The sequence below is a fragment of the Propithecus coquereli genome, unplaced genomic scaffold (assembly GCF_000956105.1).
Source record: "Propithecus coquereli isolate 6110/MARCELLA unplaced genomic scaffold, Pcoq_1.0 Scaffold172, whole genome shotgun sequence".
NCBI lineage: Eukaryota > Metazoa > Chordata > Mammalia > Primates > Indriidae > Propithecus > Propithecus coquereli.
Genome location: NW_012141858.1, coordinates 3,352,876 through 3,375,922, shown reverse-complemented (window position 1 = coordinate 3,375,922; position 23,047 = coordinate 3,352,876). Strand labels below are relative to the sequence as shown.

The 23,047-nt window shown below is 36.8% G+C and overlaps 2 protein-coding genes across 4 annotated transcripts in view; one reads left to right on the top strand and one right to left on the bottom strand.

Annotated features, from left to right (window-relative positions):
* Positions 1-1,860: 1,860 nt before the first annotated feature.
* FRS2 (fibroblast growth factor receptor substrate 2) overlaps positions 1,861-23,047 on the bottom strand; it is a 102,441-nt gene continuing 81,254 nt past the window's right edge. For both annotated transcript variants that reach the window (XM_012642041.1, XM_012642042.1), the window contains 6 exons: positions 20,631-20,722; positions 12,948-13,039; positions 11,524-11,710; positions 10,573-10,731; positions 10,052-10,215; positions 1,861-7,617 (listed from right to left, as the gene is read on the bottom strand). In XM_012642041.1, coding sequence (XP_012497495.1) covers positions 6,667-7,617; positions 10,052-10,215; positions 10,573-10,731; positions 11,524-11,710; positions 12,948-13,013 — 1,527 coding nt within the window. In that variant the 5' untranslated portion in view covers positions 13,014-13,039; positions 20,631-20,722 and the 3' untranslated portion in view covers positions 1,861-6,666. The remainder of the gene's footprint in view (positions 7,618-10,051; positions 10,216-10,572; positions 10,732-11,523; positions 11,711-12,947; positions 13,040-20,630; positions 20,723-23,047) is intronic.
* LOC105808404 (ubiquitin-conjugating enzyme E2 variant 2-like) lies at positions 8,345-8,779 on the top strand. Of its 2 annotated transcripts, XM_012642044.1 has the most exons (2): positions 8,345-8,508; positions 8,635-8,779. In XM_012642044.1, the coding sequence occupies exons 1-2, from the start codon at positions 8,345-8,347 to the stop codon at positions 8,777-8,779; spliced, it is 309 nt and encodes a 102-aa protein (XP_012497498.1). The 2 variants fall into 2 exon arrangements, with proteins under 2 accessions (XP_012497498.1, XP_012497497.1); XM_012642043.1 differs by having other exon boundaries at positions 8,345-8,779.

Sequence of the window (23,047 nt, the reverse complement as noted above, 5' to 3'; positions counted from 1 at the left end):
ATCTCAGTGAACTGGCACCATCAACTATCTAGTCACTTAAGCCAGAAAACTGGGGGTCATCCTTGATCCCTCGATCTGTCATTCCCCTTATTAGTCAGAGGTGTTGATTATTCCTCCTTGAGGCAATTCCTCTGTTATATTGGTGGCCCTGAATAAACTACACCTTTGATGTTCATGCCTCTGCATGATCCACTGCCCTTGAATCTGGGATGGGTCCATAATTTAACAGAATGCAACAGAACTGACATTGTGCCAGTTCTGGACTTAGGCCTCAAGAAAACTTAGCTCCTGGGAACGCTAAACTGCCACGTAAAAAGACCACTGAAGAAAGACAAAAGACTACATGGAACAAAACTAAGGAACCCAGGAGACAGCAAGAACCGAAGTTCCAGATATCACCCAGTTGAGCTGCTCCAGCCAGTCCCCAGCTGTCTGAACCACACTAGCTGAGGCACAAGATACGTGAGAGAAGAAGCCAGTCCTCCAGATAGCACATGGAGTAGACACACGATGAACCATCTCTGCTATGCCCTGCCCATCCTGATCTACAGCAACTTGAGAAAGAAGAAAATGATTGCTGCTTTAAGCCACTAAGTTTTAAGGTGGTTTGCTGCACGGCAATAAATAATCCAAACAGTCCTTTAATGATACCCACAGGCATTTATCGGATCTTGCCTCCATCTCTGAAAAATGCTGCTAACCAGTCTCCCAGTTTTATTAAAATGTCATGCCGTTCATTGTATCCTCCATGTTGTCAGAGTAATCTTCCTAAACTATCATTTCTCCAACGCTTAAAATCCTTCAAGCTCTCCCACCTTATTTAAACAAAAACTCCTTAACATTCTATATGATCTGTCTCTCATTGATCCCTTCTTCTCTGTCATCCTACCTTGCCTTTGCAGTCTATGCTCCAGTCATATGGAAACTCTGGCTGCATTGAACATCATGATCTTTCTATATCTCTGTGCCTTTGCACGGGCTATCTCTTCTCCCTAAGACATCCTCACCTCCTCTAACCTACAAAGGCTTTCATCAGAACACCTGGGGGATTACCCCCTACAAGAAGCTTTGCTTGAAAATCTCCACCCCTTGGCTGAGTTAGATGCCCTTGGTGTGTGCCTTTATCACACCAGTTATATTAAGAATCAGAGTGACAATTTTCTCAATTGTTATAAAGTATACAGCTAGTACCATTCTAGAGGTAACAGAGAGAAGTTAATTCATTATATACATTATATGTCTCAGTGCTTAATTCTCTGGGGGAGGAATGGCATTGCTCCCATGAGAAGGGCTGTTCGAAACTGTAAATTCTTTTGAGGACAAGGACATACACAGGGCCTAGTTCATGGTCATTTGTTAAATAAAAAGAACATGTGACTAGCTACCATCCTTAAAAGAGCTTCAAAGAAAAATTACAGAAATAATCCAAAGAAGTTTTTAATTTCTGAGAATAAATGCCCAGGTTTTCCAAGATGCAGTCTCTGCCACCACATCTTAACCAATTTTTGTATTCTCTAGGGTCTGGCACATAGTAAGCATCCGATCATTTGTGGACTTGTCTATCTTCTTCATTGTTTAAATGATGTCCATCTTGAACTAGACTTTACAGTGTCACTCAGTGGCTAAAAACAGGTTTGGAGTCCCAGAGCTGAGAACTATTAATACTAGTTTGACCACGCAGATAAAACTGTGAGAGTTTGTCAATTACATACAATTTCATTCTGATCAAACGCACAATCCTTAACTTACTATATGTTCATTTTGAAAATGGAGGCAATGATAGGAGACTAAGAAATAAAACCTCTATCACAAAGTTTCAAGTAATGTGTGAAATATAAATACAGTAAAACTTTAAATGGGTATTCAACCAAAGTTTTATTGGGGTTTTATTGCAATCTACTTTCAGCAATAAGCGGAAAGCGACCATAAGAACTCCGGTCAGACTTTACCCAACCAAGCGGTTTTTCATGAATGCTTAAGGTCAGTGTATAGTCAGCTCAGCTTCTGTTATCAACTTGAGTACCTCATCATGAATATTTATGCCAGAATGACAAGAGTAAGGCGTCACATGATGCTAAATCATCTATCATTAAACCATATTTTACATATTATAATTTTTAGGACAGTAAAGTATACCAATACTCTACAATAAATATTTTTAAAAAATGTGTTGCTTAGCCCTTGTTGAACTTAATTATTAGCTTATTCTTTAAGTACTCCAGTTAATAAAGGTTTGATTGTACTTCAAGAACTCTGACTTTTCCAAAGATACAAAATTAGTTCTTATTTGTCATGGTAAAAATTAAGCTTAAAAGCACATTCACACTTGTCCTTAAAAGCATGTTTACATCACATATGAGAGAACAACTCATGCTTGATGACATGGCTTATATAATAAAAAGTCATATGCAAAAGACAACTAGAGGACAATCCTCCCATCCTCACTTCCTGCAAAAAGCCACACTAGGCCTCAGTGTAAAAGTTATATTTTATTGCCATGCTACAAAATGTATGAAGTTGGCACTGATAGGGAGAAATAGAGAACAAAGGGTGGGAAGGGATAGAGGGCAAATGATGTTGTTACATATACAACAAGATTTTATTTTAATTAACAGTGGTTAAGTTTTGCCAATATTAAAAATGCAAACCAAAATTTTAAAATGCTGATATGAAACAGCATTAAAATACAATTTATGCATAGTACAGTATCACTTATGTCTTTTATTAGAGAAATATGGAATGTTTATAAAAGAAATCAACTATGGGGGTAAAATTCATATTTCATACACAATTTGGCAATGGTAGTCCCACTGTTAGACAATCTTTTATAAAAGAAAAAATTAAAAATCTAATAAGCTACCTTTATACAAAGTTGCTATATTTATGCCTTTACGTAGGAAAAAAACATTTATAATGCAAATTAGGACATACAATAATCTTACAATATTATACAATGTAATGAAAATAAAAACATAACACAAAGTTTGTCCTTTATAAAATGTATATTTTGCATTTACTAATGCAAATGTGGCACACTGGTGACTACTGTACTATTAATACCAGTCTGTTTCCATGCTATAATTGTCCAATTGTCAGAACTGCAATTATAATGATGCTACAAAAGAACTGTTATACCCCCAAATAATGAGGAAGTAGGGATGGGAAGTAGGGATGTAAAGAACAGGAAAGATAGATAGGGTGCTGGTTTGGGCAGAGTATATTGTGGTATGTCATAAAATATTTGTTAATTTTTCAAGCCAAAAACATTTTCTTTACATTCTATAATTTCGTACCCAATGCCTTTATTCAAATTTGGCAAACATCAAGGAAAAGGTAATTAGTACCATATACCTCACATATCAGAAATATGAACAAGATGCCAATACATCGCTTACTTCTGAATGATGTCTCTGATGGTATGTCTATTTCAAGAATATATATTTATACACACACACTACACATTGCACAAAACACTTGGGCATTATGGGTTAGGTACAGCACAGGGGGAATTGGAAAGTACTTTTTAGCTTGTTAATACCCTTACTTGAGGCAAAAATATGGTGGCACATTGTTGGGAAATTATGAAAACATAAGGCCCCTGTCCCATTTTTAATAGAACATCACTGAGGTACATTTTTATATGCTGTGCCACAGATTTGGGGTGGGGTGGGGAGATAAACACAAGCTTGATTTATTCTTATAACATTGAACTGGGGGTCAACATTAATATCTATAAAAACAAAGATTACTTGGCAAATTTTCCTAAGTCCCAAATGTGATCTATTCTGGATATACTGGAAGTAAAAAGCTTTTTGCTGAATCTTCAAGAGTAAAGTGCATGTCTCATCACTCCACAGCAGCAGTAAATAAAAGGAACTATTTGCCAATCTTCCTGGAGGGAGGGAAGGCACCATATTTTCATTTTTAAAGGAAGATGAAACTGGGAAATAAAACAGACTAAGAAAAAACACAGGTAATACCAATATAAGTTTCCAACTCTGGTCTGGGATAAATGCTGTTACGATCTATATGGTTAAAAGAGGATTTCTATTTGGGGAAACACATATGAACGATGATTCTATTTCCAAAACCAAAAAGTAGAATCACATAGTCTATCAATAGAAAAGCTAAAATTAGGTCTGTCTCAGAAAATCTAAGACATATGGCCACAATTATATGCCATTAAAATATCTCATTCTAAAATGCACCTGGTAATAGGTACATTCTTCCAGGACAGAGCTTAATGCCCATGACTAGACTACTGCAAAAGACAAGGAGTATTCTAAATTACTTTTTATTAAATAGGAACACAGGTGATTTCCAGAAGACATGTGGAAATTAACACCAGTTGTATATATCTTCCTAATACTCTTATAGTACCTAAAATCAAATTCTTAGCAGACAAATTGGTCCCATTTTCATTTTTAAAGCACATAGTATTTAAAGCATAAACTGTAATGATTATATTGGAGTTATCTAAAAAATATAAAAACTAATTAGAATCTGGAGGAAAAATGAAAAGGATGAAGGGAAACAAAGAATAAAGTATCCAACCCCCAAAGTGAATAAATAGATGAGCCCTTTCATTTGGAGATTAATGTTCTGCCTTAACTGCTTATTTCAGAGAAAACCATGTGCATTGGTTCCATCATAATTCTTACTCCATGTTACAAAAGCCATTACATAAATTTGGCACAATTAGCAATTTACTCAGAAGAAAGGATAAATGGGAAAATATATTAAAAATGGAAACTGCACACCTATACCACTGCTCTTTTTAAGAGAACAGTGAACACTTAAGTAAGCACCAAGTTCACAGGGGAGAAAAAAGTGGAAAAAAAAATTCTGCTATGCACACAAAATGATAAAAGACATTGATACTGATTTATGATAAAGACACCGAAAATGGCACTGAAAATAAAGACACCTTTAATAATTTATTTTTTTATAATGGCCCCGCTCTATCATTCTGCTAAGCCGTTCATTGTCCTATGATAGGTTATTTATTGAATAGGTTGGATGCTATATGGCTAAAACTCTTTCATGCTAAATTAACCTTAGTTACATCTGGTAGATCCAGATCGAAATCTCAAACTTCCTCATATTTAGAGAAAACAGTACAATATTTTGCAAGGTCACCTGACCTTCTTTACACTCTATCTTCTCTTGTATTCTCTAGTGTTTGGGAAATTGGAACATCCTTGATTTTCCAAGAGTTTGACATGTGGACTCACTTCAGTTCATTTTGAATCCTAAAAATTATGACACAATCTCATTGCTACAAGGTTTTCAATGCACATGCTATGCTGGCAACAGTATTAACATTTGATTGGAATCAAAGGATAATCAAAGATCCAGCTACAAGTGAAAGGACAGCAGAGCTGGAACACTAGAGTGGGCAGAGTACAACTGCAGCCGTATAGCTGGGGGAATCACTGCTAAAGTGCTGGGGCAGAGGGGTGCCCACAGAGAAAACACAGTACCTTTAGGGAACTTTGCATGTTAAAAGTATCTTCCTTTTTTTCTCAGCTGCTAAAGAGATCACCTATGGACACAAGTAAAATTTAAAATTGAGATAATGTTTTTATCACCTTGAAAAGTAAACAGTATATAAATAAATACTGGACAAGGGCAACCCTGTTATACTATAACAGTAAGTTCCAAATGAACCTTCAAAACCATAATTTGACAAAAATGCAAACTAAAAAACAACGAACACATAATCCAATTTCAAAACTATATACAAACTCGGACATTTTAAATTGAAAAAGACATTAAGCAACAAAATAAGACATCCCAAACACCAAAGAAAAAAACTGAAGATAAATGGAAACCTAATGGCACAATGCCTCCAGAAAACAATGTGTTGTCAATAGTCTATAGGAGAGAATCTTTCAAGAGATTATGATTCAGATTTTCAAATGTTTTTGGGTAAAGTAACCTGAGACTGATTCTTGAGCCTATTGTCATTCTGAGTAAGATATCTGGACATGCCCTTCAAATGACATCATGAGATGAGTAAACAGAAAATCTTATCTCCCTCCTGCCTTTCAACGTACCAACAGCGAACCATATTCATGGACGTAGGACTCTTTCTAGTGACACTGAAGGCAAAGGAGCTGACTGGTATAAAAGGAGGTATGGTACTTCTATATTCCTTTACATATGTTTTGGCTCAAGTCAAAAAGCCTTTAATTAATGAAATAAAGGATTCCTCATGTTACATGCTGGAGGCCACATACTGTGAACAGTGAATCTACAAATATTACTTTCAAAGCCTAGAGTTATCTGTTAGCAATGCACATTGCCAAGAGGCTTTATAAAAAGTTTTAAATGCCAACCATGACTCAGACATGAAAGATATGCATAAGTCCAGAATATTGATAAAAATCAACCAGCATGTCATTCACTTCAACTCTCATTTTAAATAGGCACTGTGAAAATGGGAATGCTGCTGTACAATGAGTAGTATATAATGAAATTAGTGTTCTTTAAGGAGTACCTGCTCTACATTAATTCCCTTTAGTTAAAGATGCACATGAAATATTCAGAAAAAAATTTTATCAGTCTATAAAAGGAGTTAGTGTTTAGAAATGAAAATGAAGCACTTGCATCTTCATTTTTAAAAACTTCACAAAGGTGCAAACAACATAATGCTTTCCAGGCTCACATGGGCAGATCAGTACTATTATGTCTAGTTTTCCTAGATGTACCATCGTCTCGTGGCAGTGCTTTCTGCAAATTTGACATAGCAGCAGTTCTCTCGATGTCTATCACAGCATACAGCTCTGTGCGCCTGGTAGGGGTTTGTGGAAGGGGAGTGGTAGGTGTTTTTGGAGTTTGAGGGTTGTCAGAGTCACTGCCACCTTCCAAGTCAACCTGTATGTAATTGAGCTGCCTGTGTTCTAAACTTGGGCGTCTGATATCAAAGTTAAAGACTGTCGGTGTACAGTCCCGACGCCTTGAGTATTCTATTTTGTGAGCACTTGCCGGCACTGTTACATTCTCTGTATTTACATAGTTATGCATTGGATCTAGATTATTATGGTAGCCATTTAGGGACGGGGTCTTTGGTCCTAAATTGTCGTCTTCGTCCCTACTTAGTTTGCGGGCTTCCCAAACAGGAGGCAGAGATGGTAAATTTTCATAGTTTAATAATGCAGTTCTTCTCTGAGCGGAGTTGTTGATATTCTGGGTATCTGAGGTACTGGTGGATGTCAGACGACCTCTCCTGACCCCTGAGGCACTAGGGATAGATAGCCCATTTATATTTTCATACACCAGTTTGTTAACAGAGGGTGCATCTCTTCGTTCATCACTGTCATAGCCAGTGTCCCATTCTGTGTTATTTGCACCACTTCCACTAACTTGATCTTTTCCAAGTTGCTCCAGTTTCTCTTTTTCCATTAATTGCTTTTGAACAGGGGTTGGTCCTAAAACAAACTTGACACCTTCGGGTTCAAGAAGAATCTGAGGGTCCCTGTCCTCAATGCTACTTGGTTCTTCTTTTGGTGTGTTGCTTTCAGCATTAGAAACCCTTGCCTCCAATGGGACATGCACACTTGTGCGGTTTTTCCGTTCTTCTTGCACACCTGTAGTGTTGACGTAGGTATGTACCTAAAATGAAACAGAAAGTGAATGAGTAATTTACTTAAAAAGCAAAACAAAAAAAGCCTGACCATATCAGTTAATTTTATTAAATTTCTCTCCCTAAATGTACTCTTAAATAAAAACTTTTGCACCTATTTTTTATTCATAAAAAGATGGGAGAAAAGGAGGAATGTAGAAATATCTTCCTAATTTGACAAAAGAATAACTACTTTAAAATAACACGCATTATATTTGATGGTGAAACACAAGCACAAGTGTTGTTTAGAAAAAAAAATCAAGAACAGGGATTATCATTTTGATGCTGTTCTAGAAGTTCTTGTCAATGCATTAAAACATGATTCAGAAATAAGAAATAACAAATATTGAAAAAGAAGAGATAAATTTATCATTATTTACTGATGATCTGACTGTATAAAGAGATAAACCCTACTAGATTTAATAAGGGTTCTATAAAATGCATAGATATAAAATAGATACCACCAAGTAAGAAATTATCACTATTTCGAAAAGCTCAATGGCATTTTGGGGAGATGATATAAAAATGTTTGCAAGTCTATACATAAAATTTTAAAGATTCAAAAGTGAAATGCAGAATTGGGAAAAAATGTAATTATAGTAAGTAATATAAGAACTCACTATGTAAAAAACACAAAGAAATTTACTTTAAAAACACTAAAAAGTGGACATGAAACGTCCCATGCGTGCAGGCAGCTGCGCCGGGCCACAGGAGAAGATGGCAGTCTCCACAGGAGTTAAAGTTCCTCATAATTTTTGCTTGTTGGAAGAACTTGAAGAAAGACAAAACGGAGTAGGCAACGGTATGGTTAGCTGGGGCCTTGAAGATGATGAAGATATGACACTTACAAGGTGGATAGGCATGATTATTAGGCCACCAAAGGCAAATTATGACAACAAAATATACAGCTTAAAAGTAGAATGTGGACCTAAATACCCAGAAGCTCCTCCATCAGTTAGATCCATAATAAAAATTAATATGAATGGAATAAGTAATTCCAGTGGGATGGTGGATGCACGGAACATGCCAGTGTTAGCAAAATGGCAAAATTCACACAGCATTAAAGTTGTACTTCAAGAGCTAAGACATCTAATGATGTCCAAAGAAAATACAAAGCTTCCACAGCCACCAGAAGGACAAATATACAACTAATTTTAGTGAATCTCAAACTTATCTTAAATCAACAACCTTCTACTCATGTTAACATCTTGATTAAATATCACAATGCAAAATACCCACACATTAAGTAAAAGAATTCCACCTGGTAAACATGACCTGGACATTTGTAATACCCATTAAATAAGAATATATTTAATATATGTACACCGTTATGCTTTCAGGTAACAGGAGGAAAAATGCAGCACCATTTTTTTCTCTTCTTAAGGCACTGTCATTTAAACATAAACCTGGAAGATTTGAGATAGAATTCAGGTTTACAAGGTGAAAGCATGAAGAGAGGTGTCAGATGGCAGTGGAAGCATGTCTTTTTCTGAAAAGTAAAAAATCTCAAGATGGAAAAACAGAAATGACATACTTTATCCATCTTGCTTAGTGAAAGAGCTGCAATTGAAATTGTTTAAAATAGTAGGTGCAATGAATATTGTCACAAATTGTGTTAATTTTTGAAGCAGTGTGGGTGCTAACTACTAGTAGTATCAAAAATATGTTCAAGATTGTTTTGATACCGGTATTAATAATAAAAAAAATGTTGGGGGGGGGTTGATGAGTTTCTGTTAAAAGCTATTCCTGTGTGTTGCATGTAATAGACACGGTAAATATTTGTTTACAGTCTTTGCTGAACAAACCATGCATTTAATATTAAAGTGAAGTCAACAAAAAGGAAATAGGTGTATGGATATGTGATTCTGAGATTAAAGATAGTATTAAAATGTAAATAAAATATGGAACATGTCCTCAAAAAAAAAAAAAAACCACTAAAAACCTCTTAATGGTAAATAACACAAGGTTTATAAACGATAAGTAGAACTAATTAATACAGAGGTAATGTTCAACCAGATACTTCATTCCACAAATGAAAACCAGGATAGTCAGGAACACTAAATAGCTCCATAACATCAGCAACAAAATCTACTTTCCTGCTACTAAGTAGTTCAATGATTATAAAGACTACAATATAAAAAGCAGCAGAAATTCTTAATCCATTGGAGGTTCTTATGTGGGAACAGACCTTATGTCTTTCTTAATCTATAGATGCACCTCTCCTGTGAACCCACAAATTTCCCTAATGCTTCGTTTCCCTGAACACTTGCATATGTTTGAGCACATGCCAGCAAATACATGCTATTTCCTCTGATTATTCACAACAAAAGTAATTTACAAACAGTGAAAGTTAAAAGTATTAGCACAGTAATATTTTAACTCCACACAATCATTATTGCTGTTAATACAGTAGCACATGCTTACTTGTTCCTCAGCCACAAGCAAAGGATGTGTAGATTCTTCACCTACTGAAGGCAGGCGAGCACTTCCCACGGAAGGATGTCTGCTTGAAGGATGGGATGAAGCATCTCCAAATGAGGGATATCGAGGATATCCATTAGGTAAGTTCTGAGCAGCAAACCCTGGAGCTGAATTTTTGTTTATTTGTATAAAGAGAAAGGCAGGATATGGGGCAGGACAGAGAGAATAAAAATGAATAAGAATCTAATCTGCACTGAGAAGATTAAAAAGATTTCTGGCAAGACAGCAGAAATCAGAACACAAACAGCACTCCCACACATTTTAGATAATAAAAAATATTTAATGTTTTCATTTAAAAAATATTTGAAATGTTTATAACTATAGCTAATAGTTTTTTTAAATTGACCACTATTATACTTCTGTTAACCAATGGTGACTTCTAGTGTGTTATAAATTAAATATACATAAGCTATAGCTTATAAATGTCTGTAATTCAAAATGTGAGAGGGAAAATGGGTACTTACTTGTAGGTGTTCGGGGTGTTCTGGGGACTTCCAATTCTGTCTGATGATTGTTTCTTTCTACAACTGGCTCTTCTACCACATTTATACTATTATTTTGCATAATCTCTTGCAACATGTTAAATAATTCTTCTGCACGGGCACACTTAAAGGCAAAGATTCCTACAAATACAAACCAAAAGGGAAAAATGGTTATCATGCCTTTAAAAAAGCTACAGGAACACCTATCAAAGAACAGAACTATAATGTAGGCATTCTATATACCAGTAGCAATAAAGGTCTGTTACATAAATGTCTAATAAACTAATGATTTTCCCTGTTTGAAAACAAACCCAAAAGAAAAGTTCACAGAATAATTTTCATTTGTCTACGGGAAATGGCCCAAAACAAAGCAGACAAAATGCAAGATTTGCACACCTACTCTAGTCTGCTTTTTAACAGCAGGGGGAGCCCAACTCACCACTACCAAGGTGAACATTTACCATTTAATAGTGTTTTCCAATCATTATCTTGCTTAGTTATTACAATAATTCTATAAGATAGGTATTACCACTCTCCTTTTATAGAGAAGATACAACAGAGGTCACGTAACTCACCAAGGCCATTCAAGTAGTAGGTAGCAAAAAAATCAAACCATGTTCTGTTTGACTCCAAAGTTTAGGTTCTTTCCCCAACAAGTTATAACAATAAAGACACTTAGTCAATTTAGCAGGACTAATCATTTACTAAAAATCTTAAAGTTAACACGAGCCAAAATTTCTGACATAGAAAATGTGCTTAACAAACACTTGATAAATGAATGTAGTTTATTATCTTTTCTTAACAATCCACTTATTTTGGGAATTTTTTCTTTCAAGAGGAAAACAAAACATTAAATACTAGATATAGATTAACTGAAAGAACAAAATTTAAAATAGGATAATATTTGGAAAAAAAAACAAAGGCTCTGTCTACCTTGTCCAGTTTGACACCTTCGACCACTTTCAAAAGAAAAGAGATTCGAGTCGTAGCCATAGCGCCGTAGGCAGAGGTAGTGCCATTTTACCGAGTCACGTTTGCGGGTGTATAAAATCAGCTCTGTGTCTGTAAGTTCCATTACGCCGGAACCTAACTCATTCCCATCATCATCCACATTAATGACCTAAAAACAAAAGATGACAGCCATACAAATATTTCACCAATTCCTCAAAAAAATGCCTTGCTGCTGATTGGTTCAGTTATTTGCTCATTTGTTAATTCATTCATCAACCAATGTGTGTGTAAGGCATGAATTATAAAGCAGTGTAATACCCAGTTCATATCTGTAATAAATTTACATTCCCACTGGGGAGACAAGATACACAAACACAAAGTCAACACCACAAAACTGTGTATGATTAATTGTCAAATAAATGCAAAAGTGGCTGCAAAAGGCAGGAATTGTGGCCTATGGCTCTTGAGAAACCTTCATTTAAGAGGAGGAGGGACTTTAGCTGGACCTCCAGTACAATTAAATTTAGACAAGAACTAAAATAAGAGGGAAAACCTAGTGGGTCAGGGGATATAGGACACATCATAAAGATGCAATGCTAAATCAGAACAAAAAAGGTAACTTTCAAAGAGACCAAAATAAGATTGGCACAGAGCTCATATAAGGAAAGGTCTTACACTGCTGAGCTTCAGAAAACATCCAAAGACTAATAACAGGTAACATTTATGGAGAAGTTACTATTCCCCTGGGACTAAGCAAAGTGCTATACGTTTATTTTTCTTATTTAACCCTCATAACGATCCTAGACTGCATCGTACAAAAATGGAATTAAGATTTAGTGATAACATAACTTGCCCAAGGTCACAAAACCATGAAGTAATAGAAGCATGACTTACACCCAGGTTTGTGTGATCCAGAGGCTATGATCTACAGCAGACTGAGGTCAGATTATGACAGAGACACTAAATGGCTATGGGAGCATTTAGCCTAAAGGTAACAAAACACCAACCACAGAAGTTTTAGCAAACAAGTTAGTGAATGATGAAAGAGGAAGATTAACTTGATGGTGACTACAGGATGAGTCACAGAGTGACTAGAGGTAGACTCCATTTAAGAAATTGTTCAGGCACACATGGAAAGGCCCCTGAAAAATGGCATTTTAAAGACAGTATTACCAGAACTGTGTGGCTATTAGATTCAAAAGACCAATGGAAAAGTAAAAAGAGAATTCCATACTGTCAGTAAGAAAAAGTTGTCCTTATTTATTAAACCCAGAAAAGGCAGAGTGGAAAAAAAGGGAAATATAAAAGTCTAGTGATAAAAGTCAGAAGGTAAGATATATTAAGTGAAATAAAAGAAGAGCATCCAACTAGAGAGTAAGATATAGAACTCAACCAGTTTTACTGACCTTAAACTTGTTCCGATGGTTATCTGGGACAGTGTCTTTATCTGGACAGCTACAACAGCTACCCATGGCTTCTTCAGAAGACCATGTGAGCACTACATGAAAAATAAAAATTATCAGATGTAGGATATAAAAATTGTAACAGAAAAATACTTTAGAAATCATCTAACACACACATTATTTTGATGCAAAAAAATTAAGCCCAACAAGGCACATGGCTGAAGCCAGATTTCACACAACTCGTCAATTTTGCTCAATGACAAGAATAAATTTTGTGAGGTAGATGTAATAGAGATCTCAAATTTCTAGTTTAATTTGCAAAGGTCTGCCTATTCTAAAATTATCTAAAAAACAAACCAATTTAAGGTCTTTCACATAATGCTATTGAAATATTTATGGTTAATTAAGAGTTAATCATGGAATTAATTAATAATTAAGAGTTAATCATAGAATTAATCCTTTGTGGCTTATCAGGAATTTCATGTCCTTTTCTTAAAAAATTACCAAAGGGATGCCAGACTTCTGGCTTGGCAGGTATTTTGATTCTTGTTACTCACTGTAGTATCTGTTATGTACTCCACAAGATAAGAATTCATTGATAAATAAGACATAAAATCAAATTTCAAACAGTGCATTGATAAGAGAGAAAGACAATTCAAAATCCAAGCAGTAATGTAACACACAGAATAGTGACAAATTGATATAGTAAGTCTATTTAATATTCCTTTCCCAAAGAAGGCTAGAGATAAGATGTTATATAGGTGACATTAAGTGTTCAAGAACATTCTGAATGAACAAGGGAAAAATTCAAAGCATCACTTACAAATAACGGAAAGAATCAGAATGAATGTGACGTTTGAAAAAGAGGGAGAGAAGCACAGAAGCTACAAAACATTACAAACATAAATCTGGCTGAAACTTGCTTAAAATTGTTCAGCGGATCTCCACCACCTTCAGGATAAAATTTAAAACTTAGTATCACCTAAGGTCCTTCACAATCTGATCCCTGCCTACAGGTTGACTCCAAACTCTCCCTTCTCTGCCTCAAGCCTACCCTTACTCCATCCAGACTAGAACTGTAGTTTTCCCAAAGCACCTTGTTTTCTCTCATCCTTCCACATTGCTCCCCTTCTATTTCCTTCCTTTCTCAGAATTCAACTCAGAATACCGTGCCTCTAGGAAGCCTTCCCTGACTCAAACCAACAGGTGAGTTACATTTCTTATATATCATCCCCCCACCCCTGCCCCAAAGCACCCTAGGCTTCCCAGTACCATAGCATCTACCACACTTTGCACTTAATAGAAATTGTCGTAAGGTGGTCTGTTTATCTGTCTTCTTCCTTCCACTATGAGCTCCTTTCCAGCAGGGACAAACCTTACTCAATTCCACATTCATATAATACAATAGCACACAGTTAGGTGCTTCAGTCCCTTTTGTGAGCTAAATGGACTGTACTAAACAAATGCAAAGAATGCCTGGCAACTGTAAGTATTAAAAAGATGAAAAAGTACTCGTATACTAGTGTATAAACCAAAAGAAATAATAAATATAATGGTAAAGTTAATTAAGACTCAGGATCCTAGCTCTCTGGGAGGCCAAAGCAAGAGGATAGCTTGAGCTCAAGAGTTCAACACAGGCCTGAGCAACAGTGAGACCCCGTCTCTAGCAAAAAAAAAAAAAAAAAAGAAAGGACATATAATATTTGGTATTTTGCTCTATCTAATATGGTAGCTAAGTATCATGGTGCAAAGATAAGTCACTGTCTATATCTCCAAAGAGCTATGAGTCTAAATGGAAAGAGAGAGAGAGACACAAACAGAAAATGCACTACAATAACCTTGTATTAGAAAATGAGCAGATCACTGTGGGCACAGAGAAGGCAGCAACTAGCTTCCTGGGTTAGGCAGGGCAGAAAGTACTATTCGAGCTGGGACTTAAAAGGAGACCAGAAAGAGTATGCTGTGGAGGGGGAGACAAACAAGCACTCGAGACAGATAAAAGAGTACATACAAAGACAAAGGTCATATTGCATTTAGGAGAAAGTGAGGAGTTCAGTATGACTGGACTACCGAGCAGGCTGGAACACAAGTAGTGGCCCAACTATAAAGCATCCTGAACAAGCTAGGGATCTGGGGCTTGATCTTCCAATCAACCTGAAGCTAGCCTGTCTCCCATGTTCCCACAGCAGAACAGGCATAACTCTATCATGGCCTTTATCACATTCTATTGTGATGTTTATCTGTTTGCACCACCCACTTCACTGTGCTCTCTCTGAAGACAGGAATCTTGTCTTCTTCATTTTCCATGGCACTAAAGCATATTGCTTGACATAGCACATGTTTTATAAATGTTTACTTTTTAAAAAAGTAATAAATGGGCCGGGCGCGGTGGCTCACGCCTGTAATCCTAGCTCTCTGGGATGCCGAGGCGGGCGGATCGTTTGAGCTCAGGAGTTCGAAACCAGCCTGAGCAAGAGCGAGACCCCGTCTCTACTAAAAATAGAAAGAAATTAATTGGACAACTAAAAATATATAGAAAAAATTATCCGGGCATGGTGGCGCATGCCTGTAGTCCCAGCTACTCGGGAGGCTGAGACAGGAGGATCGCTTGAGCCCAGGAGTTTGAGGTTGCTGTGAGCTAGGCTGACGCCACGGCACTCACTCTAGCCTGGGCAAAAGAGTGAGACTGTGTCTCAAAAAAAAAAAAAAGTAATAAATGTTTAATTATAGGAGGAAGAAAAAATATAAAAAAATTTTAAGTAAAGGGATACTTGCTAGAAACATTAAAAAACATTAAAAATTAAAACATTAAAAAATTTGTCTTGAAATTACATATTCATGCTCTGCCCAACCTCTTTGTATATCTAAAGAGCTAAAAGGTTACTAAAGCATGGCTTCTGCCTCAAAAGATGGTGCTTCGAAGGAATATTTTTAAACTGTTTCTCAAAAGGAGCAGTAAAATAATCCTTCCACTTGCTACCCGTTAACTTTCACAAGCTAGCTGTTAAGGCAGAACCTCTTGTGTTGGTAGGGATATACAGTCATATGCTGCATAACAATGTTTTGGTCAGCGACAGACTACACATACCACTGCAGTCCCATAAGATCATAATGAAGCCGAAAAATTCCTATCACTTAGTGATGACGGTGCAGTCATAACATTGGAATGTAATGCCTTACTCGCATATTTGAGATGATGCTGATGTAAGCAAACCTACTGTGCTGCCAGTTGTATAAAAGTATAGCATAGCCTACAGTATTCAATATAGTACCAAGCTGTACTGGTTTGTAGCCTAGGAGCAATAGGCTATACCATCTAGGTTTGGGTAAGTACTCTCTATGATGTTCACAATGACAAAATTGCCTAATGATGCACTTCTCAATTAAAAAAAAAAAAAAGAGGAAAAAAAAGTATAGCACATAAAATTAGGTATAGTACATAAAACTTAACAATGATAATAAATGATTATGTTTCTGGTTTATGTATTTACTATACTATACTTTTTAACATTATTTTAGAGTGCACTCCTACCTATGTATTTAAAAAAGTTGACTATAAAACAGCTTCAGGCAGGATCTTCAGGAGGTATTCCAGAAGAAGGCATTGCTATCATAGGAGATGACAACTCCATGTGCATTATTGCCCCTGAGAACTTTACAGTGGACAAAATGTGGAGGTGGAACACGATGATATTAATGATCCTGACCCTGTGCAGGCCTAGGCTAATGCGTGTGTGTCTTAGTTTTTAACAAAAAAGTTTAAAAAGTAAAAAATTTTAAAAATAGAAAAAAGCTTATAAAGAAGCTGGACGCAGTGGCTCATGCCAATAATCCCAGCACTCTGGGAGGCGAGGCAGGAAGATTATTTGAGCTCAAGAGGTCGAGAACAGCCTGAGCAACAGAGAGACCCTGTCTCTACCAAAAATAGAAAAAATTAGCTAGGCACGGTGGCACGTACCTGCAGTCCCAGCTACTTGGAGCTGAGCCCAGGAGTTTGAGATTGCAGTGAGCTATAATGATGCCACTGCACTCTATCTGGGGTGACAAAGTGAGACTCTGTCTCAAAAAAGACAAAAAGAAAAATAAAAAAAAAGCTTATAAAGAAAAAATATTTTCAGATAGCTGTACCATGTGTTTGTAATTTAAGCAAAGTATTATTACAAAGGAATCCAAAAGTTTTAAAAAAATTTAAAAGTTTATAATGTAAAAAAGTTACAGTAAACTAATTCACTACTGAAGAAAAAAAATTTTAAATAGTGTAGTTTAAGTGTACAGTGTTTATAAAGTCTACAGTAGTGTACAGTAATGTCCTAGGTGTTCACATTCACTCACCACTCACTCACCCAGGGCCAACTTCCAGCCCTGCAAGCTCCATTCATTGTAAGTGTCCTATACAGGTATACCATTTCTTTTCTTTTTTTTTTTGAGACAGGGTCTCGCTGTGTTGCCCAGGCTGGTCTCAAATTCCTGGGCTGAATGGATCCTCCCACCTGAGCCTCCTGAGTAGCTGGGACTATAGGCATGCAACGCTGGGCCTGGTTTTATTTTTTATACTGTAGTTTTACTGTATTTTTTCTATGTTTAGATATGTTTAGATACACAAATACTTATTATTGTCTTACAATTGCCTACAGTACTCAGTACAGTAACATGGGTTCCTAGGTTTGTAGCCTAGGAACAAAAGGATATACCATACGGTGTAAGTGTGTAGTAGGCTATACCATATAGGTTTGTGTAAGCATACTCCATGATGTTCTCACAGTGACAAAATCTCCTAACAGTGCATTACTCAGAACATATCCCTGTTCATTAAGCCATGTGTGATCTATACGAGGGGCTGTACAACCTACCTGGGGAGTCCATCCACACTGAATGTTTCAGTTCAGTACAACAATTAATGAAACGCCTAATATGTGACACAAAGGCCTTGTATGCCATGTCAAGGAGAAAGGATTTTATCCTACACATGATGGAAAGCCACTGATGTATTTTAAGTAGGAAAGTGAGATGGTGAGATGTGCGTTTTAAATGCATCCATCTGCAGGATAAATTTAAGTAGGAATTTAGCGCAAAGGAAATCAGTTTGGGACTATTAAATGAAATATGATAGAGACCTAAAACCAGAGCAGCAGCAGTGGGAATAAAGAAGAAAAGGATGAATTTAAGGAATATTTAGGAGGAAAAGACAGTGCTACCAAGTAGCTGGCTTGGTATAATGGAAGGAAGAGGCAGTTTCCAGCATGGCAGATAAAAGGTGCTCGTTCCGGCCGGGCATGGTGGCTCACACCTGTAATCCTAGCACTCTGGGAGGCCGAGGCAGGCGGATTGTTTGAGCTCAGGAGTTCGAGACCAGCCTGAGCAAGAGCGAGACCCCGTCTCTACTAAAAATAGAAAGAAATTAATCGGACAACTAAAAATATACAGAAAAAAAAAAAATTAGCCGGGCATGGTGGTGCGTGTCTGTAGCCCCAGCCTACTTGGGAGGCTGAGGCAGAAGGATTGCTGGAGCCCAGGAGCTTGAGGTTGCTGTGAGCTAGGCTGACGCCACGGCACTCACTCTAGCCTGGGGAAAGAGTGAGACTCTGTCTCAAAAAAATAAAAAAATAAAAAAAAGGTGCTGGTTCCATTACCTGAGATAGAAAAAACCGGTAGTCATCAAGTGGAAGTGATGATAATTTGTTCAGTTTTAGACATGTTAAATTGAGATTCCAGAGAATGACCATGTGGAGATATGCAATAGGGAGTTAAGTATACAAGTATGGGTTTGAGGGAGGAGGTAAACTGTTAGAACACATGTAGCATTTAAAGCTATAAAACAGAAGACACTGCTCAAGGATAGTATGAAGAGTGGTCTATGGTTGAAATTCTGGAAGGATGAGCCAGGTGTAGTGGCTCACGCCTGTAATCCCAACACTTGGGAGGCTGAGGTGGGAGGATAGCTTGAGGTCAGGAGTTCAAGACCAGCCTGGGCAACATAGTGAGATCCCATCTCTACAAAATAGCCAGGTGTGGTAGTTTGTGCCTGCAGTCCTAGCTACAGGCTAGGCAGGGGGATCGCTTGAGCCCAGGAACTCGAGGGTGCAGTGAGCTATGATGATGCCAGCCCAGGCAACAGAATGAGACCTCGCCTCACCAAAAAAAAAAAGAAAGAAAGAAATTCTGAAAGGATACAAATGTGTTTAAGTATAGGAGCATAGAGAAGCCAGTGAAAGAGAAAAACAAGACTAGACAGAACAGTACAAACTAAGAAAACAAAGTATCAAGAAGGAGGGCACCATCCCTGGTGGCATGGTAGAGAGAGTTGCCAAACCACAGTGAGCAAGAGGAAAATAAGGAGGTAGCCCCAGAGGACGGAAACTAGTCTTTCAAGAACTCGCTGAGAAAAGAAAGAGTAGAGCATTTTAGGGAGTGGACAAATACAGGTTCAAAAGAATATGTGGCTTGAGTTACTTATTTTAAGATGACAAAGATTTACGTAGGCTTGTAATTAGTAGGTCAGAAAAGGTTAACAGTGTAGGAAAAAACGAAAGAAAGAGAAGGATTAATTGATAGGTCAAGACAGAAGGGGAGACTAGAGAAGGTGAGTTTCACGGTCCAGGTTGAGAGGTTTACCTACAGGAGGAAGAATGCTTCGTCCTCTAAGGAGAGGGAAGAAATACGATTGGTGGAACACAATAGAGACACTGAAGTAGATAATAACATCTACCATCCTGAATTTCCTTTGGAAAACAGAAGGGAAGCTTGCAGAATGAGGGACTTGAAGAGAATGGCAGGATTAGTCACCAAGGAGCTACCCAAGGCAGTAGGATTATTAAGCAGGTTGTGATGAGAGCTGAGTGGAGGATGCAGAGCAAGAAGATCATGCTGTTCTGCTAGCTGTGCTCAGCAGTCCAAAAGGTAGACAGACAGTTCAGCTGACACAGAGTCAGAGCGTAGGAGGGCAAAGATGTTAAAGGATGTTGGCAATACAAGGGTTTGAAATGATGGATCATCAGGTCCAGTTAGGAAAGAAGTAAAGAAAGAAGGCGGCTAACAAATAAGAGAAAATGGAGGCAAAAAGGAAGAGGCAGCCTCAATAAGGCTAAAGAATAGGTTTAATAGGAGTAAGGGACTGAAACAGCTGGGGCACCAGGCAGTCATGGTCAATCTTTCAACTCCTGGAAGGAGACTTTTTTTAATGTGACGTTTTTGCCCAAATCTCTGATTCTTCCTCCTGAACCACAAACTCCTAGGCAAGGGGGAAAGCTAGGTACTAGATATTCTGCATTTATGACCAGCAGATTAATATTTGGAGACCACATTTGAGTTATGTGAAACCTAATAATATGCACTAATATTGTAAACACTTTGATGAACAACCATGTGATCTCATCAGCATACACTCCTCCAAGTTCATAACTCAGCAAATGGTTTTATTATGCTCCCTCAAGAGAGCAACATAACTAGGGTACATTCGAGAACAAAAGGTAGCTTCTGTTTGGGAAGATCAATCTGCAACAAATTTGCTGAATATTTTAAATTAGTCAACATGTCTTAGTTTAAAACAATTTTTCCTTATTATTTAGGGGTGGAGATGTCAGCAAATCAGGAGGCAAACTGATTACATTCAAGAAAACATATTAAATTCTCTAGTTTAAAAAATAATTGTAAACTTAGTAATATTTTTAAAAATAAACTTCAACTTACCTAGATCTGGCCATTAATAGTCTTAGCCTCTGCTGCAGCATCAGTTTAATCATACTTTAAAATACCATGTTTTCTTTGTTTGCTGACTTAACCTAGAAATAGCAGGAAAAAGTTGAGAGTTTATTTCTTTTAAAATAAAAATTTTCCTTATGAGATTTCTGTTAGCACTGTTAGTTCAATTAATCTATTTAAACAAACTCAAAAGTATTAAAAATTGATAAAAAAATTATTTAATATACAAGATCAATTTTTCAGATTAAGATAATATGTACATGTTACCATTCCTTTTCAAAAGAAAAAGCAAGAATGTAATAGTTTTGTGATGTTCCTGGCTTCTCCACTACAGCAACTCATTTCTCTATACTCATCTCCTCAGCCATAAAATGAGGAGTTAAACTAAACTACCTCCAAGGTTCCTTTCCGGCTCTAAAATCCAGTAGCCGACTACTTCTCTGTCTCTGCTGACTTTTCCTAAACCTCACTCACCGTCATTCTTCTTAAATAGCTGACTCTCTTTAAAATCCACCCTCTGTATCCTCCTAGTCCACAAGATGACCCCAGAACCAATTCAGAGAAGTCAGTTAAATCAGAAAATAGACTGCACAAACAAGCTTGCCATAGTCAGAGGACAGTAAAATTATAGTGATAAATTACAGCCTAGAGTGACAAGAGATCTTAATATATTCTTGATTTATTCACTCCTTACACAGAAAAAAATCAAACTCAAACAGGGACTACATATGCTACATCAGGCATTGTGTTAGGGGTTATGGGAATAGTCTCATTTTAATCTACATATTAATGAGAGTTAACAAATATGATTGATACCCAAATGCCCTATATATAAAGCAGCATGCCAGGTGTTTGCTTACACGCCTTGCGAGCTGCTGCTGCTACACCTCACTTTAAGGTGAGTAGCAATCCAGTCTGTCTTCTTTACTATCCCCCTTCTTTTCTGCAGAAGCTCAAACATATATCATGCTTTATCTCTGATTTGGAAAACTGCCCAAGGCTGAGATAATTCTGCCATAAAACCACTTCTCTTATGTGAATATATATTTTCTTTGTCCATCTCTCTCTTCTAAGAGATTTCAGCCAATTAACTCAGGAAAATCTCTCTTCCTCTCTTTCTTCATTCCACTTATAAGCATTCTTCAATCCCCATCCTGAAATGAATTTAATGATAGTAAATAAGAGCAAGAGAAATGAGAGTGATCCATCTATATCTCTGCATCAATGAAAAGTCATAGTTTTGAAATGAAGCTAATTAAAGAATCAATGTATCAACCTATAAAGCTCTTGAAATATTAAAAAGCCCCCACATGAATCTCTAGAAATTTATTATTCTGACATCTTTTTGAGGATCAATATTTATTCAGTTTTATTGTTTAATTATTCTGATTATTAACACTGCCCAAGTATTGCGGAGTTTTTGCTTGCTTTTATTGTTTTTCAGTACAAATATCTAGCATGTCAGTTGTAACAGGGATTAAAAGACACTTTGTGCCTCTTTTAAAAGGATACTTTCTAGAAGAAAACATATTCTGAGCTCCAAACAACTAATATACCAAAGCACTCCTGGAATGAACATAACCCAATGGACTCAGATGTCTTGCCTTTGACTTTTGAATGTGGATGCCTCATATACTCTTATGACTTCTTAACCCCCTTTGGTTTCTCCCCAAAGACTAAGAACTAAAAGGTAATTGGGAGGTAGTGAGAGGGAAGAGGTGGTTATAGCCACTATGTGGAGCTATAATCTTACTGTTGTAACATGGGTGTTTTTCTATAAAATAGGTATAACAGTATGAACTATGATGCTTATTCAAAAAGAATATGATTTTACAAAGAAAATAATCAAGAGGCTAAAAATTACACTAAATCCTGTCCACTATCACCCTGTTTTTCTATAGCAAACTAATTTTACAGTCCTTACTATATGCCAGACATAAGAGTCATTTAGTCCAAACAGGTAGTTTGACCTATGAGGTAGATACACTACCATTATTTCTGTGTTCCAAATGAGGAAACCAAGGCTTATTACAACAGTTAGGTAGTTTTTCTAGGACCAATAGCTGATCAGAAGAAGAGCTATACTTAAATCCTGATCTGACTCCAAAGCCCAATCTCTTATTAATACATGTAAAAAGCTTAAAACTGTGCCTAGCATACAGTAAGCACTAAATATTAGCTATGGAAATAATAATAAAACAATGCTGTATGCCTTTGGCAGTCAGTCAACCTTTCTGTGCCTAAACTGCCTCATTTATAAGGCAGAATTTCACACAATTACTGTGAAAACCAAATAAATTCTGGATATAAAGACATTTAGAAAAATACATAGTGTTTTAAAAGACAAGGCATTATTATAACACTACTACCTGCCTCTGATATTACAAAGGAGCCTTTTGCACTTA

Bases quoted from the DNA above. Each gene is read 5' to 3' on its own strand.
- LOC105808404 (XM_012642043.1), top strand. From the start codon at position 8,345: ATGGCAGTCTCCACAGGAGTTAAAGTTCCTCATAATTTTTGCTTGTTG.